This window comes from Cajanus cajan, chromosome 5 (genome assembly GCF_000230855.2).
Source record: "Cajanus cajan strain Asha chromosome 5, NIPB_CcT2T_4, whole genome shotgun sequence".
Lineage (NCBI taxonomy): Eukaryota > Viridiplantae > Streptophyta > Magnoliopsida > Fabales > Fabaceae > Cajanus > Cajanus cajan.
The window spans coordinates 2,750,808-2,768,801 of record NC_138521.1 but is presented as its reverse complement, the minus strand read 5'-3'; the positions used below and the strand labels follow the sequence as shown (position 1 = coordinate 2,768,801).

The 17,994-nt window shown below is 32.5% G+C and overlaps 2 protein-coding genes and 1 non-coding gene across 5 annotated transcripts; 1 reads left to right on the top strand and 2 right to left on the bottom strand.

Moving 5' to 3' along the window:
* Nucleotides 1-3,385: 3,385 nt before the first annotated feature.
* TRNAR-UCG (transfer RNA arginine (anticodon UCG)) lies at nt 3,386-3,459 on the bottom strand. Its single transcript has one exon. It is a non-coding gene; the product is annotated as a tRNA-Arg (tRNA).
* Nucleotides 3,460-5,990: 2,531 nt separating this feature from the next.
* Nucleotides 5,991-10,432, top strand: LOC109809316 (structural molecules protein). The gene is made up of 4 exons (XM_020372581.3): nt 5,991-6,150; nt 6,277-6,790; nt 7,535-7,761; nt 10,011-10,432. Exons 2-4 carry the CDS (start codon nt 6,567-6,569, stop codon nt 10,016-10,018), a joined length of 459 nt encoding a protein of 152 aa, XP_020228170.1. The 5' UTR covers nt 5,991-6,150; nt 6,277-6,566; the 3' UTR covers nt 10,019-10,432.
* Nucleotides 10,433-11,013: 581 nt separating this feature from the next.
* On the bottom strand, nt 11,014-15,688 carry LOC109809314 (putative sulfate transporter 3.4). 3 transcript variants are annotated; one of them, XM_020372579.2, is made up of 13 exons: nt 15,273-15,687; nt 14,628-14,676; nt 14,320-14,527; nt 14,000-14,171; nt 13,469-13,534; nt 13,263-13,376; nt 13,027-13,143; nt 12,618-12,744; nt 12,228-12,514; nt 11,956-12,146; nt 11,749-11,834; nt 11,573-11,649; nt 11,014-11,482 (listed from the first exon to the last, which is right to left on the bottom strand). In XM_020372579.2, exons 1-13 carry the CDS (start codon nt 15,609-15,611, stop codon nt 11,339-11,341), a joined length of 1,977 nt encoding a protein of 658 aa, XP_020228168.1. In that variant the 5' UTR covers nt 15,612-15,687; the 3' UTR covers nt 11,014-11,338. The 3 variants fall into 3 exon arrangements, with proteins under 3 accessions (XP_020228168.1, XP_082930844.1, XP_082930845.1); XM_083074718.1 differs by lacking the exon at nt 13,469-13,534 and having other exon boundaries at nt 15,273-15,688; XM_083074719.1 differs by lacking the exon at nt 14,628-14,676 and having other exon boundaries at nt 15,273-15,413.
* Nucleotides 15,689-17,994: the final 2,306 nt, after the last annotated feature.

The following is a 17,994-nucleotide window of genomic DNA, read 5'->3' as shown; positions in this document are numbered from 1 at the left end:
CGTTGGACGTTAGTTGAGGAACATCGGGCGTGATTGTCTTGAGGGCTCCCTAACTTGGTAACATAGAACCCCAATTTGAGTGGTAGTAGCTCTCTGCCTAAACGAAGTCAAATGTGAGTTAAATGCCATGGAGTGTGAGTCAGGGAAAGACTCTATGCCTTAATGAGGTTGAGCGTAGGTTTAACCACATTAGATGTGATTAACATAGGGGTTCTCTACCTAACCCACGCGGGGTGCAAACATAATGGTGTCAAGCATGGGTGAGTTAGAGATTCATTGCCTCAATGACATCGAGGGTGAAGAGAATGGTGCCAAGCATGGATTACCAAATGAAAATGTGTTATTTATTTGACTAAGTGTTGAACATGTGTGTAATAAGTTGAAATTCTCACATGAATTATGTTATGAGATTCTAGTTCATTATGCGTTGATTTAAGATATATGATAATGTTGAGTTGTTTCAGTTGCATGTTGATTATGAATGAAAGTTGAATAGTAGTAGAATTGTATGTATTGTAATGTTAAAAGTAGTTGTGATGTGAATGCTTGAAGCATGAAGTTGAGTTGTGTTGATTGATTTAGGATTAGAGGAGAGGTGTTGTTTTAAAAGATGAATATCTTATTATGAGGATATGGTGTTGTAGTTCTCTAAGTTTAATTGTTGAAAAACCTTTATTGAGAATACTTGTTTCTTAAAGTGCAGACTAGAGTCTCCTCTAGGTCCTTAATAGATACAGTTTGGGGTCAAGTTGACTCATATAGATTATGAAGTGACCAATGTAGAACCGTTTGGGGGCAAGGTCAAGTCATACGTGTATGAAATGACCAACTAAGTAAGGTACAAGATTGGAGACCAAAATCCCTAACTAAGTACTAAAAGGGACATAATATGTGGAGGCTAGTCAACGGCCTAAATCCATATAAACTTAGTCATGCATGTTAAAATTGTGGCAAACTCACACCCAAGTTGTCATATCCCTAATAGAAATACTGGATTTTCCTAGTTTAAGTGACAAAAATTTGAGAAACCATGTTCTATTGTGGATTTTATTCAAATTTGTTATTGATCTAGTAAGCCCAAAAAGATCCCATTGTTAAGTTGGTATAGTAGGGTCAAACCACTTAGACTACTCACATGTATTATAAGAAATCTATTAGTTGAATGTGTGATAACGCATATAGTTGTATTGTGTATATGTCATGATCAATAAATCTTGTTGTTTGTATGCTAAGTTAATATGTTGACAAATTATATGGTTGTGTTGTAAGTTGTTGCCATGTTGTTAAGTTGTAAAACTAAGTTTGTATGTTGATTTGTGTTGTTAAGTTGAACATTGTGCTATTATGAGTTGTTGTACTTGTATGCTATGTTGTTTCTTTTGAATCAAAGTTTGCCCTTGCATTTTTCTTATGGTTGGAGTGTGATCATCATATTTGTTAAGAGTGATAATTATGTGTTTTACTTAACCTTAAGTGTGTAAATCACAATAATCATCTTTCTTTTTCCTTATTTCTAGTAATGTTAACCTTTTTTTAGCACGAGTTAGTTAGTTTTGCAATTCTTGTCGATCCTTTAGAAGTTTTGGACCAAATCTCATGAATGGAACTCTTTTGTAGAAAAACGAGGATGAAAAAAGTTGAGGACTCCAATATTTAAGGATCAACCAAAAGCAAAGAAGTGACTCATCAAGTTTTCGCTCAACGAGCCAATCTGGTCACTAAGCGAAATTGACAGATGAAAAGCACGAAGTCACTAAGCCATTTTCCAGCTTAGCAATCCTACTTTAGCTTAACAACATTAGGCCATAAAAGCTTTCTCTTGTTGAGCGAGACTTAGGCGTTAAGCGAGAGACCTTGGAAGCAAAAAATAAATTTTCTCGCTCAATGTGATATTATGGTCGCTAAGTGAAAAATTAGTAAACATCTGGACATCTAAAGTAAAAATAATGTTCTATATTAAGGCAAACTTGGAGATTCATGTGAATTATTAAATACATAGTTGAAAAGACTCCTAACAACTGGAATAACCTTAAAGCTTCATTTCTTCATCTTTGTCATTTAATCTTTAATCTTTGTGCTTCGCATGACTATGAATAGCTAAACTCTGCTTCATCAATCAATGTTTTATTCCATTATTTAGTATTTTTCTCTTCTCTTAATGCTTTCTTGATTATTATTATCTTGAGTCGATGATTTTACTTTAGTCATTCAGAAATGCTTTTTGAGTTGTGTATGACCTAAAACACCCATTGAATATTTTGTTTAGGGGAAAACATGAGTTCAATGGACATTTTATATTTATCCATGTTTCTATTGCATGTATTTCAATCACTTTAGTCGAGAGATTAATGATTTGGGTGAAATACATGGTTTTAAGCCACTAAGAGATTAGAGCTTGGAGATTTTCAGTGATAATGTTGAATAATGGTGTAAAATATTGATGAAAATCCTTTGATAAACTAATACATGATGGTGAACTAGTAAAATTCAATCCCAATGATCCTTTCCATTTGATTCTCTTAATATCTTGTTGCCAAGTGTTCAATAAAATTTTCAAAATCAACTATACAGTTAATTGCATCTCTTTATTGTGTTTAAGTTTATTTATGTGAAACAAACTTCATTAAATTGAAATTTTATTCTTTTGAGTTATAATATAGAGTGTTGAGTTATAATTGTCATATATTGCACAAGTTTCTTTTGAAGATGATATTATTTCGAAAATACTATATGCAATTTGATACGGTTACCAAACAATCAACAATTAGAGTAAAGCAAGAATAGGTTGCAAGTTGAGCGTGTTTTGTGAGGCATGTTGAAGGATGACGATGTTGTTTTGAAACTATTATGATATAGATGTTTTGTAATTATTACTTATATTTAGAAACTCTTTCCATGGTAATCCTAATTAGTTAGAATTATACTTCCATTGCTATAGTTGTTGAATTGTGTAAAATGTAGGAACTTATCGATTCTTTACATCTTGAGTTTACATTAAAAAAAAATTATATTAATATTATTTATTTAAGAATATATATTATAAAATATATTTTAATTTTAATTTCACACTTCTTTATTTATATGATGAGTTTACATTTGATTTTAAAAATTATATATATCTCAATAAATTAGGTTATAACAAAATAATTTGATTGTTATTTTTTTTTCGTAAGAGCGATTTTAAAACCAGATTTCATTTGCTTACGGCTTCCAAAATAGGAGTATATAATTTTATCATCCTATAAAACTAAAAAATATTCTGATAAATGTTTTATTAATTTTGCCCTATAACTTTGTTTCGATTTCAATGTGAACTTTATTCTAATCCAGTGTAAATGGAAAACATACTTATTTATTAATTTAAATTTCAAAATGTAAAACCTACCGACCACAGTGGGAGTCGAACCCACGACCTTTTGATCCGAAGTCAAACGCGCTAATCCACTGCGCTATGCGGTCAACTATGTGAAGATCTTAGAAAAGTATTTATCTAAACGCATGCTTACAGTGATTTGAAAAACTATCAACATTGTTTCACAGCACACAAAAGTAAATATAAGAGATGCGATATATAAACGATTTATTTTTTAGAGGAAAAGTCCTGTTACTCATAATTAATGTCAATCATTATATTCTTATGAAAATTCTAACATATTTTCATAAAATTAATAAAAATAATATAAATTTTAGAGGTCTTATAAAAATTAGAACATTTTTTTCTATTGTAGTATTGAAAGTCTACTTAACAAATAAAAAAATGCCATAATTATTATTATAATAAATCAACCAATGATGATAAATATGTATATACTAATACTAAATAATATTTTTAAGAATAATGTAAGGATTTGATTGACTGTTTTAATAATAATATCTAGTATTAATAAATATTAATTGTACTTATCTAAGGACATACTCATAATCTTCTAAGTCTAAAGGTTGAACGAGAGCTCTAGACGAATGCTCTAAAAAAGGGAAGGATACCTATAAAAGGCACTTTGACGCTCAAGTCAAAACAAACATGAATTTCGATAATAATACTCCTAGTACACAAATATTAAATAATACTGCATGGGTACGCCAATCTTACTCATAAATGATATGTTCTAATATAATTTTGATATTATTTCTTTTACATTATCAATGTAAATGCTATTTATTTATATAGTTATTTATATACTTAGATGATTATGTTATTAATTATTGAGATAAGGATGACAAAAAGTTGTTCTAAATTTTATAATTATTTAAATCTATTTTTAATTTTTAAAAATAAATAAATTATAATTTTAATAAAAAAATGTTTTTCATCATAAACTAAAGTTATTAATTCTAGTCTAATATAAATTAAAATTCACCAATTTTAATTTATGTAAATTTTAATTATTTGATTTTTTTAAAAAAATCTCGAATAACTGTTCTTAACATTTTTTTTAGAGATGTCATTTACTATAACATATAATAATAGGTAATATTTGGAATGATCAATTGGTCTTCTATAAAATATTAAAGTAACTAATAAATGTACATCATGAAATTATATTTACCTTCTCTAATATATGTACAAATCACATACATTTTCTTTTTAATTTTTGAAAAATCTTCACCTCCTTTATAATAATGTGAGAAAAATAAAAAAAATTAATTTATATTTCATCAATTATATATGTCTATTTTTTGCTTTTAAGAAATTTTTTATTATTTTTAAAATTTAAAAATAATAATTTCTCAACCTATTCTTTAAAATTATTTTTAAGTCACAATTAGGGATGGCAACGGGGCGGGGCGGGTACGGGTTTCATGATACCCGTCCCCGTCCCCGCAAGTAAAACTCATCCCCATCCCCGTCCCCATACCCGTCGGGTATGGATTTTCATCCCCATCCCCGTCCCCGTCAGGTATCGGGTATACCCGTACCCGTACCCGTACCCGTCAATTTTTTTTTTTTTATAAAATATTTTTAAATTTTTTTTTTATTATATTATAATTATAATTAGGTTATTTTTTTATCTCGCATTATAATAAATAATCATACGTAAAAAAATATTAAATTTTTTTTAATATAATTAAATTAAATGTGAATATTAAATTAAAAATGAGAACGGGGACGGGTACGGGTACGGGTACGGGGCGGGTAAGTACATACCCGTACCCGTACCCGTACCCGATTCAATATATCGGGTTTTACCCGTACCCGTACCCGTACCCGGTCAAACCGGGTATTCCCCGTCAAAGTCGGGACGGGTTCGGGTATTACCCACGGGTACGGGTATATTTGTCATCCCTAGTCACAATATACGTGATATTTATAATATAATTTGAGAGTTAAAATTGAATAATATATTAAATTTCATTTAATTAGTAACATTTATATTAATAATTTATTTTTTTTAATAATATATAATTAATGTTATCTTAATATCTTATATAAGAAGTTGTATGTGTCACGTAAATAAATAAATAAAATTCAGGTTTAAATATATTTTTAGTCCCTTAAATTTAGGATAAATTTATTTTTGATCCCTCAAATTTAAAATTATTATCTTTAGTCCTTGAAATTTTCCGACACTAAAAGTAATTTCATGTTTTAGTAATTAATGTTTTAGGAAATCAACTTTTAGCGAAACAAGTAGAACCCATTTTCTAAGGGTGTAGTTATTTTTGTTATTCGTGTTTGTTAGTTATCGTATTTACTAAAAAAATTACTTGTCAGTAGTCTGTTTAAGTCATAATTTATTTTTATTATTTAGACTAAAAACAACTATTTCTATTTCAGTGAAAAATTAAATAAATGTTTCAAAAGAAATAAGTGGATAATTTTCGTATTGTCTTAAAGGAAATATTGTAGGAAAAAGTTAGAATACAATAAAAAAAAGTATAATCCTGTTTTTAAAAAAATCACAAACAAGTGATATCGAGTTTATATATAGTTATAGATTTGAACAGAAAGTAATTTATTACATATAAAAACAAGAAGGTAATTTACTAATTTATCGCTAAACGACGCCAAGGATACGAAAACGACTGTTCCCAGCTTGAACTTGATGGTTAGTGAATTTCTCTGTAATTTTTTCCCCAAAATTTTCATCTCTCCCCAAAGCCATAGGGGAACACGCTCCCTGCCCAATTTCCGGCGACTTCACCCAATCTGTAAAATTCCCCACTCTCTCTATTCATCTCGCACTTGTTATCTTCTCCCCCTTCAATTTCTCGTAAGATTCATCCATCACGAACATGTATTGATTTCGTTTTTCTCACACTGATCTTATTTTTCAGTCGTTTTTCTTCGTCGGCAATTACCGCTTCAACAATCCAGATCTGAGTGCACATGAACCTTTGGGGCATTTGGGGCAACCTTGATTTGGGTTTTGAAGTGCTCCAAGGAAACTGGGGTCTCTAAATTTGGTGCCTTTTGTCTAATGACGAGTGGTGTTGCGTCAATTGCGGAGATTTGAGTAAGTGGGTCGCTGCTACAGTGGAGGAAGTTTGAGAATTGGGTTTTGATTCGTTTGAGGAAGTTTCGGGGAGGACTAGGTTTGTGTGAGAGAGTTTGTTGGGTCGGCGTCATGTTCTATGGTGCGGTGGTATGGGACCCTTGGCTTATTGTTGCTCAAATTGTTTGTCTTCAATGTTTGTACTACATCACCCTGGGGTTGTTGTTGTCGATACTTGTTGGCACACGCGTGTCTCGGATGAGCCTCGTGTATTTCTTTGACTATGTTGCGGTTACTACCACTACCGTCACTGGTTGGTGTGTTATTGCTTCATTTCTGCTCAGCTCAGTTGCAGGGTAATTGTACTTTTAATTTGTGATTAGTTAGCCTATAATTGATTGTGATAGTGACTTTGTTGCTATGACTTCACTCCTCAATAATGTGTATTGTAGTTTTTAACTTGAAAGGTTATATTCATTGTTTGTTTATTTATTTAGTCGTCATTGCTTCTTTGAAGTTTCTGAATGGACTTTTAGCATTTTTTTATAAATATTCTAACCATGTATATAGCTTCTTTCCTTTTTCTTTCTTTCTTTTCCATTTTTATTTAGTTTAGCAGCTTTATGCTTACTAGCTTATAAGTGAATGTTCATTCTGAAATATGTTTGTTCTCCTTGTGTTTGACTGATTTTGGCGTGTTCTAGTGTGGCTGTGTGGGAAAATAAATAAAAAGCTAAGCTTTGGACCTTTGAGATAGATGTGCCATTAATTAGGAAATTTGAAGTTCTCTTTCCTCCAGTAAGTTTGGAATGTTAAAAAAAATTGTGGTTTGATTTGTAAATTGGATCATGTGTTTGGAATGTCACAAAAATAGGCAATGACTTTTTTTTTTTTTTTTTTTTTTTTAATCCAGTGGATTTAATTTAACTGTTTAGATTTTGAAATTCTGTCAAGTATTATGTTTGTTATGTGATTATTTTGATTGGGAGGAGTGAACTGAAAGAGGCATCCTTAGCTGTTTTGGTTACGGCTTTTATTTACTTGGCTGAAATTATGTTGTAGCTTTACATTGTACTTACACCACCATTGTTTTAATGCAGGGCGGTGTACATGTTTTATTTGATTGAAAGATCAAAGAAGTGCTTGGATTTTTCAGCAACACTCTACATTGTCCATCTTTTTATATGCATTGTGTATGGGGGTTGGCCCTCCTCTTTAACATGGTGGATTGTGAATGGTTCTGGAATTGCAGTGATGGCTTTGCTAGGTGAACGTCTGTGCATAAAGCGTGAACTCCAGGAGATATCATTAACACGATATCGTTCAAGTAAGAAGCTCCTTGAACCTCTTCCTTGATGAATGTTTAACTGGCTAATTGGATATGTGTTATATAAAGATTGGTTTGTCTGTATTATATTTTATATATGTTGTTTTGTATTTTTTTTTTTATGTGTTTACTTATTTTTAGAAACCTGAATATATATTTAGGCTGTCAAACTCAATTTATATTAGGCAAACATTTAGATTCTTTATGTTGTGTTGGATGTTCTTTTCTTTCTTGCTTTTCTGGTCTTTCTCCTTTGGAATATTTGTGCTCAGAAGGCCAAACATTAATTTATGCATTAAGTTTTATATTGTCATTTCAGTTTGCATATCATGTTGCATTAAGTTTTATACTATTCTCTTTGTTGTTAGCTCATGTGGTCTAGAGCTATGGAGAGCAGTGGAGTTTGATCCCTAGCAGTAGGCTCCCCCAACTCCTGAAAACCAATAGGAGTTGGGTCTAATGTAAATGTAAAAGGCTAGCCACCTACATTTAGTGTCCGACCATAGTTCAAGGAGGATTGTCTTCTATGGAAGGTACTTGTGGGATCCCTTCCCCAAAGAGCCCTCTTTAATACTTAAGTAGGAACTGTAGGATTAGGGTATCCATACTCCAATTAGATCTAAGTTTGAGATCAAAAGTTGTGAAAATCTGTTGGATAGAACTTTAAATTGATAAAAGATCCTTGATGAATAATTTTTTGAAATTCTTGAAAGATTCTTCCTTCTAAACTCCCTTTCTTTGAAATTCACCTTCGACTTTTCTGGCTACTTGTCCTCCACCTCCACCATCTACCTTGAGGTTATTGAGGTTTCCTGATAAGAACTCAGAGGATGGCTCAATCTTTATGACATAGGTGAACACAGAAAAATTAAAAGAAATAAATATAAAAGAAAGATAAGGTTTGATTCAATGACCTGAGAAGTGCAAATTGCCCACCACCGTTATAGAGAACGTGATCTGCTTATTAGACCGCTAATCCAACCACAAACACAAGTTAACCAATCCACACATCAAGACACTTGGGTTGAAGTACAGATTGGGGGCTTTTGTGAATTTGGATCACCAATTCTATAGAGGAGAACTGACAAGGCAAGGTTTCACATGAGCTAAAGCAAATATAACTCTCACACTATGGAGAAATAAACTCAAATTCTCATTCAGATTCAACTTGATCGTTCTCAATTAATGACTTTCTATTTATAGGATACCATAGTAGGAAAAAGTGACATCGAACAAATCCTAATGTTAACTGGAAAAAAATCCTGGTAATTAGATAAGATCTCCATCCTAATAGAGGAAACAAATCCCAAAAATAAATAAAAACATTTCTTAATCAGATTTTCTTATATTAACTCCAAATGTTAATAATAAATTCTAAATATCTCCAAATATCTTAAAGATTTTATATTTGTTGGCCTTTATTGGGGACCTCTTTATTTTGGATTTCAATTTCCTTTGGCTCGCATAACTAAGATCTCATTCTCATTTGTTTCTCCTTAATTCTCTTGGGCTAGATTTGCACCCTCATGGGCCCCAATTGCCTCTTGTATCTTTCTGAGCTTTCCCTCTTGTTAATGGGTCATCACTTAGAGTTGGGTCATTTTTCTACTTGGTCTTTGTCATGCAAGATGTTACTTTGGTTCATATTATTTCCCATCTTAGTCAAGATCCAAACAAGTACCAATCTCCTTGAACCAAGCCTCCATGTCCTGCCCTGCACCAAACCCAATGCCCCAACTCTGTGAACCCACCATGGAACCACCACCAGATCCTGTCAACAACCACTTCACTTCCTCAAGCATCAAACTGCCAAACTGAAATCCAACCATCTGGTCGTCCCTGTTCTCTAAACTAGCTGTTCTCCAGCCCAGCTCATTAGCAAATGGCGGTGGCTATTGCAAACTGTAAAACTTGCAGTCTTTTCGGGGAAACAACACTCATTAACTTAGAATATTCATTATGTGGACACTAGTTAAAAGACAGGCATGTCTTGCCTCAGTTACCTGTCTATCCACATTTTTTTATTTTTTGGGTAAATCATTTAATTTAATTTCCTTTTACAGTTTAATATGTTTAGATTGATGTGGGAGTCTGAAAAAGAGTAGTGGGTGGTTTGGGGTGCAGTTGAAGACTAAAATAATATTAACAAAATATGTACACCAAATGGGAGTATTCCTTTTATTATTGTTATAAATGTTGGTTGATTATTCCTGTGGTTTAAATGTTTAATACTGTGGAGTTCCTTGCAGATGTTTGATTGGCAGAAGTACTTTTTAATTCAAGAAAGAAGTGCTGCAGAATGGTAACAACTTTTGCTTCTATATATGGGATGATCTACAAGATGAAGCCCAAGAAGTGAATAGTTCTATTCGGCCATTGAACCTACATGTCCTTTATTCTTTAGTTGCAATAGAATTGAAACATATATAACCAAGACAAGACTAGGTACATAATTTTTCAGGAATTTCTGGAAGTCTTAACTCTTAATGTAGTTTATTTCTATTCTATTTGGATTTTCCCGCCATATAGTATTGTCGGTTAAGGTGATGCATTTGGTTGATAGAGTTTCTATTCTTTTTACCCTTTTTGTGAGTTTTCGGATCTGTTTACAATCATGGAATTATATGTTACTTCTTTCTGTCCCATTACTTTTAAGGAGGTTGTTATATCAGATAGCAGAATGCAGAATGAATCTCTTAGTCAGATTTTTTTTTTTTTTTTTTTTTTTTAAAACTATATTGATCGATAAGTTCGCACCACATTTTGTGCTCGATCTTCCTCTATATAGTTTAATTACCAACGCTACATTGTCCCTGTGGTTCCTTATTAATAATCGAAATTGTTAAAGTTCTGTATATGAAAAAAAGTGCATCATATATTATCATGGTTCACCTTGATAAATATCTAAATTAGCTTTTCTTTTACGTGATTGATGGAGTGCTGATGCACCAAATCACCTCAAGACTTGTACTTTGATGATAATATTTCTTCATTTCTACGTTAAAGGAATGAGATTTAAACCACTCTATTCATCCCTTGTCATGGTAATGAAGCTTGTTTAAGCAAAAGTTACAAGACGAATTACTTGATTTACACGTAGGTATTGGATGCTCTGGCTCCGCTAACGATCGCTCTCTCTTTTGTTAGTGCGAGGTATATTTTTCAACTTGGGAAAACATAATATTTCTAATTAAGGGAAAAGAAAAAAAAAAGAATATAGTCACATCAGAAAAAAGAAGAAGACTGGAACGCTCGTCTTTGATCCTTTCTCTGCTTTTAAAATATCTATTCATATTTATCAATGTCCACAGAATAAAAGCATCCTAATATTTTTGCTTGGATGCTCTTTCCCTCTAGCAAAAGCCAAAAATGGACAAAAAGTAACCGAATACAGAAAAGTAAAATCCTAGGACAAGAAAAGCTCTTCTGGAAGAACTAATGCCTTGTTTGTCAAGGTTTCTACCAAAACAAAGTAGACTGTATAAGGGAGGCAAAGAACTTCTGATGTTAAGAGTTTTCTCCAACAATTAGAAGCAGTCATGTTTTTCCTTTTGCCCTAGAAATTCATCTATGGGAATCAAGGCTGAGCTTTCCAGGCAGATGAAATGTCAGCCACAGCTTCTCCTACTGAAAGATAGACTGCTTTCAACCCAAAGGAATCCAAAATATTTGATTGATGCAACTTTTCCATCACATTTCCAACAGGATTTGCCAACACAAGCTGCAACAATCAATTATGTACGTAAAGATTTGAAATTAAACTTGGGCGAGGCTTTATGCTTTTTTAAAATGCTACACTTTGTATTTATACCTGAAGTGATCTTTTGTCTAGCACTTTTCTGAGTTCACATAGAGTATCGATCCCACTTGTGTCTATGGCTGTAACGGCTGGGGAAAGAAAGAAAAAAAAAATACTACTTTTTCAGTAAAAAAAAAAAGTAATTTAAAACATAGATAACAAAATTTTAACTCAGACTAAATATTTACCTGTCATGTCCAAAATTATGCACTTCAATGTGCTTTCATTGTTTGCTTTTACTCGCTCTTCCTCTTCTCGAACCCATCTCAGTATCCTACAGCAGCAAAAGCTCTCAAATGGTTGGAATCTCAGAATCACTAAGAAAATGCCTCTGAAAAATCTTTGAAATGTACTAAACTTCACAAATTGACAATCTACAAGTCGCTTTATCTAACCTTTCTTGGAGGTACGTTGAATTAGCAAAGTAGATAGGAGACTCAACAGCCAAAATGATAAATGAAGGAATCCTCAAAGCTTCTCTATATTGGTTTAGGTTGTGGAATATTGGTGTCCCTGGTATATTCCCCAAAACCAATGTGTTTGGCCGAGAGACATGAAGCAGGATCTTGAAAACTGATATTGCCACCTGAAGATTTTTGCGAAGTCAGTGATATTAATCACGTAGCTTTCTAATAACAAAAATCAGATTAAGGAATTCCAAGCTTACCGCTATTCCAAGGCCTAAAGGCACTGAAATGAACAGAACACCGAAAAAGGAGCACAAGCAGGCCAAGAAATCAAGCTTGTCAACCTTCCACAATTTATATGCAGCTTGGTAATCTATTAGCCCTACAACTGCAGTGATGATAATGGCTGCTAAGACCACATTCGGTGTGTAGTAGAACAGTGGCATGAGAAACAAAAGGGTCACAAGAACTGCTGATGCCATGATTATATTTGAGACTGCTGTCTGAGCCCCGGCGTTATAGTTAACAGCTGATCGAGAAAAGGATCCTGCAAGTTTATTTTAATGTTATAATGGACATTTTCTCAAAAAATTCATTTCTTCAATAACCTAACTACTAGAAACATGGTCAAATGAGAGAAGAATCATTGCCTGTAGTGACATAGCATGAAGAACAAGAGCCAGCTATGTTCATAAGACCAATGGCCATCATTTCTTTGTTTCCATCCACCTGGTAATTCTTAAGTGCAGCAAATGTTCTCCCCACTGCAATTCCTTCCTAAAACAGAAGATGGAGCTGAGTATATGGTGTATTGTAGTGTGTGCATGCACTCGTGTGCACTTTTAAACTAAGTCTAAGGAGAAGACCATGACATTTACAACATCTAAGAACCTGTTTAAATATAAGTTTAGAAGAGTTTTTGAGAGTCTCTAATGAAAATAACTTCTTATTTTTAATAGAGAATCTTTAAAAAGAATTTCTAAACTTATATCCAAATAGACTTTAAATATAGAAAATTTTTTGGTAATCAATTATGTTTCTCGGTTTGGGACAACTTACAGTGAGGGACAAGATCCCAGTGACAAGTCCTGTTTTGATAGCAAGAGCCAAATAAGGACCACTGAAGTATAACATGTTTGATGATGGTGGATTAAGTCCCTTTGGCAATTCACCGATCTGACACAGAAAAAAGACAGGAAAAAAAAAAAAAAAAGATAAAAATTATTACAAAGAAAAAATATATTTGAGCATCTCTAGTTTGTTTGAAAAATAGAAGAGGGAGTGTGCTTTCTTACAATAGGAATTTTATGAGTCTTATTTCTGAGAATAAATACTAAAATAGTTGAGAGAATGACTGATGTCAACGGGGCAGCTGCTGAAACCCAGAATAATTTTGGCTTCTTCAAGCTCTGTTGCAATTGTTAAGAATTTTCAGATCTTAAGAAACACATGAATTGTTTTTGTTTTTATGCATTAGTGTATTCAAGATATAGAATCTTACAATATGCCTTGTTGTCAATAGGAATGCTAGGAAACCGAATCCTAGTACAACGTTTTGCCATGACCACTACACAAGTTTAATAAAAATTTAATAAGCATATACATTAAACTGACACTTGATTGTCTAGCTATTCCATTTTGTCCACTCATGACATAATTAGAAGGCAGAAATTATGTTTTTTTGATAAAAAGTTGGAATCTGATCCCTTAATATAAAAGTCAAAGAAGAGAATATCTACTAATAGCTGGTTTTCGGTCAGCAATCTCAATGATAGTGTTAATTCTTATTTCTTAAAACAGAATCAGTGCCATCAAATTGTTTTAAAGAGTTCTGCGGTGGGGATTTTCTGTTTTTATTTTATAAAGTAGCTTTACTCTTCCGACCATTTGAAATATGCAAAACATTAACTATAAAATATATCTAAAAAATTGTGGCCGTCCTTTTAGAAAATAATTTCTCAACTTTAAACCTATATTTTATAAAAATAGGAGTAAAACTAGAATAAAGTAGTACAATAAGATGAAACTATACCTCATGTCTTTGCTTGAAAACTGAGATAAGTACAGGTGTTATTTGCATCTTGTTGGTGAAATGAACTATTCCAAGCAACCCTTTCAGCTGCTGCAGTGACACTATGATGGCTGCACCGGCCATGAAACCTACCAGTGTTGCCTTTGAGAGAAAATCAATTACAAATCCTAACCTGTGTGAATCATCAAAGGCTATTATCAATCATAAAATATTACTTTCCAAATACCAATCAATAATATAGCCTTCAAGTTGCTGTATTCAAACTTAATTGGAAAAATCCATGATGAAAAATAAAAACTAGGGGGTGCATGATTTAATACCTTAATATGCCCAGAGAAGATTGGAACAAACCGGCAAAGAAAGTGGCAGTGAAAGCCAACTTAAGATAGAGAATTGGATCTTGAGTAAAAGAAACCGTCTCGCTTAACATTGATCCCATGACCAAAGATGCAATTGAAACTGGACCAACACCGATATGTCTAGAACTTCCAAGCAGTGAATATATCAACGGAGGCACAAAACTGGAATCTGCATGATATTCATATTTGAAACGTTACTTTGCATTATCATTGATGATATATATCTACCACAACAAACTCAAACCAGGCACAAAACAAAGGGTACTAACATAATCCAAGAATAGGTGGCAAGTTTGCAAGCTTAGCATAGCTGATTCCCTGCATAAAAAACTTCCAAAGTTTTTACATAGTTCTACAAAACATTCTTATTTTTACTTAAAACAAAAAGTCATGACATCACACATGTGGATACTAATGAAGAAATTTTTACAAGATTTGTAACCAACACCATTCCATTAGTCTTGACCAATTTATACGTGACATTATCACACAAAGATTGATCTAACCATGGACTGGTCCCAAACAGCACATGTTCATTAGTCTCGACCAATTTTCATGTAACAGTATCACATGAAGATTGATCAAACAATAGACGGACCTGACACCTATCCATTAGTCTCGACCAATTTTCATGTGGCAATGTCACATGAAGATTGATTAAACCATGGACTGGTCCTGAACCAGCATCAATTCTTTGGTCTCAACCAATTTTAATGAAAGAGTGTCATGTAAAGATTGATAGAACTATAGACTGGTCTTAAATTATCGCTTATCCATTGGTTTCGACCAATTTTCATGTGACAAGGTTGCATGTCACATGAAGATTGATCTAACCATAGACTGGCCTGGTCTAGGACCATACAATAACTTTTAGTACTAAAGTTCAGAAAAAGGGTGAGACGCGAGAGTGAGACCTGAGGAATGGCGAGGCTAGCAATGGTGAGACCAGAGATGATGTCAGCACGGAGAAGGGAAAGGTTGTAGTTGGGGGCCCATTGGAAAATGGGGAACAAGTATTGGAGAGCAAGGAGGAGCTTCATGAGGCATGTTTGGTTCTTGAACCTATGGAGTGGATCATCAGGGAAGAAAATCTCAGAGAGTCTGTGTCTGAGTTTTTGCAAGGTGGTGCGCTCTGGTGGCAACATAACCTTGTGAATTTCAAAGGGTGGCATTTGTATCTCAGCTTGCATCTTCATGCTGCTGCCATCATTATTGCAAGCTAAGTGCTCAACTCTGTTTGAGTTCACACCCATTGGTCGGTTTTCTCTGAACAACAAACTCAGGGTGGCTCTGAATTTATAGAGAGTGAAACCGTGGCATCAACTCAACACAGCTCTCTGTCACTGTTGTGCTGTGGAGAAGTTGCCGTTATTGTAATATTCGGATTTGTCTTCTCCAACTACCGCTCGTTAAACTTTGAGTGCGGTTAAAAACTTAAATGCATGCTGCCAAGTTTTCGGTGTATATGGAAAAATTACGGTGGAAAGGAAAAACAAAATTTAAATGGAATAATTTTAAAATAAATTTAAAATTTTCTTAGATAAAATGTTTTATTGATAAAAAGTTTATAAAGAATTTAAAATTTAAATATGTGTAAAATCTTTTAAAATAGCAAAATTTTAAATGCACTCAAAAAAAAGTAAAAATTTGATGTTCTTCATATTTTTTCTTTTTTATTTTATTTATGTATCTTTTATATCTTTCTTATTTCTTAATTATTGAATATTCAAAAATATTTTTTAAATTATAAATATTATTCGATATTAATTTTTAAAATTATTAATTATTTCAAAATTAGCAATTGTTTATTTTTATAAAATTTAATATAAAAATCTCAATGTATATTTCTTTTATCCATCATAATTATAATGATGACATCAAGGTATGAACTTAAGACTCTATACATTCTATCTCAACTCTCACGATTAATTGCAATGTGCGCGATCAATTTTATTCATGGTGAAAAATCAAATTACTGTATTTAAATTAATAATTTAAAATTTAATAAATTTGAATTGACAGATCTAAACAAAATATTTAAATAATGATGAAAATTGAAATAAAAGTAATTATTATATATTTTAAATTTGGAATAAGGAAGAATAACCTATGAAGAAAGCAACATGTGTGAGAGAATGTATAGTATTGTAAAAGAATATTAGTTTTATTGAATAACTTGAATTTAAATAAAACAAACTGAACCACTAATAGTACTACAATATTCTTATCTTAACTAATTTACTTATTCAAATAAAAAATTAATTTGACTAATTCAAACTAAAACTAAAATTGCGCATCTAAGATGCATATTCTCAATACTCTTCCTTGTCTTGAAGGTTACAAGCTTCATCTTATTCCTAAAAATTTCAACCCGGTGACTTACAATGTCTTGGAGAAGACATCAACAACTTAATCTTTTGTTCTAGATGAGAATTTTCCTGCTAAAATTCTATGTGAATGGACCTTAACAACTTCAACTTTCATGTTCTCTCCTTTATTTCTTCTTCTCTCAAAGCATCTTTCACCAATTGTATATGCCTTTTTGTGTGCTCTTGAATAGTAGTTATTTTCCCTAAAGCAAATTTTGCAATGATGCCATACTTTTAGTTCCACTTCTCTGTCTTCTCTTGATTATATTGAACTTTTTCCTTTGTTGCTATCAACCTTGCTTTAATAGCACCATCTTGGGACTTTGGGACTTCTATCTCAAAATCATCTAGTTCTTCTTCAACTTCTTGCCTTTAACGTGACAGTTTAGTGATATTCTCTTTTGTAGAAAAAACAAATTTTTCCTCCTCCAATGAATTTAGAGCAAAGCTTTTTCCACTCATTTTTATTCTAAGAATATCTTGGTCATATGTGTCTTTAATCAAAGAATGCTTGTTTTCAAAGAACACTTTATAATCTTTCTCAACTAGATGTCTAACACTCAATAAATTCTAATCAATTTCAGGAACATACAACACACAAAAATGAATTTTGTATTTGAGTAGATTGAAATCGCCATAATTCCTTTTCCATTCATAGTAACATACTTGTCATTTCCAACTCAAACCTTAGAAGTGCTTGCATTACTTAGTTCCTTGAATAGATCCTTGTTGTTTGTCACATGTTTCATACAACCACTCTCAATAAGCCAATTTTGACTTGATTCACTGCTAGAGAAGCATGTGTCAATGAACAAATACTTTTCCTCCTCTTGATCAATAGCCTTTGTCTCCTCATCTTTATCAATAACTTTTGCCACTTCACTATGTGGTTGATTTCTAATTTTGTAAATAACAATTTCATGGTTCATTTGATTGCACTCATTGCATTTAGTATTAAGTCTTCTCCAGCACCTAAATGGTGGATGACCTTTCTTTTCATAGTGTTTTCAAGGTGGATAAGATTTCTTCCAATTTCCTTTTGCATTTGCTTATGTTGAACTTGCTCTCGTACCATCAAAATCCTTATTTTTCTTGTACTTGGTCACATTTTGTTGCTTGGCTAGTAAGGCTTTTTCAATTGTTGATTCCTCCCTCATGAGCTTTCGTTGCTCTTGGCTTGCAAAACATGTATAACTTCTATCAAAGATATCTTGAATAAATCCTTTGTATTTTCTAAGGTGGTTATTTATACTTCATATGTCCCGAG

Excerpts from the sequence above, each read along its gene's own strand:
- LOC109809314 (XM_020372579.2), bottom strand. The coding sequence starts at position 15,611 with ATGGGTGTGAACTCAAACAGAGTTGAGCACTTAGCTTGCAATAATGAT. Across the intron at positions 13,535-13,999 it reads TTTTCAAGCAAAGACATGAG|TGGTCATGGCAAAACGTTGT; the intron begins GTATAGTTTCAT and ends AAACTTGTGTAG. Across the intron at positions 11,835-11,955 it reads TCAACGTACCTCCAAGAAAG|GATACTGAGATGGGTTCGAG; the intron begins GTTAGATAAAGC and ends TTGCTGCTGTAG.
- LOC109809316 (XM_020372581.3), top strand. The coding sequence starts at position 6,567 with ATGTTCTATGGTGCGGTGGTATGGGACCCTTGGCTTATTGTTGCTCAA. Across the intron at positions 6,791-7,534 it reads CTGCTCAGCTCAGTTGCAGG|GGCGGTGTACATGTTTTATT; the intron begins GTAATTGTACTT and ends GTTTTAATGCAG.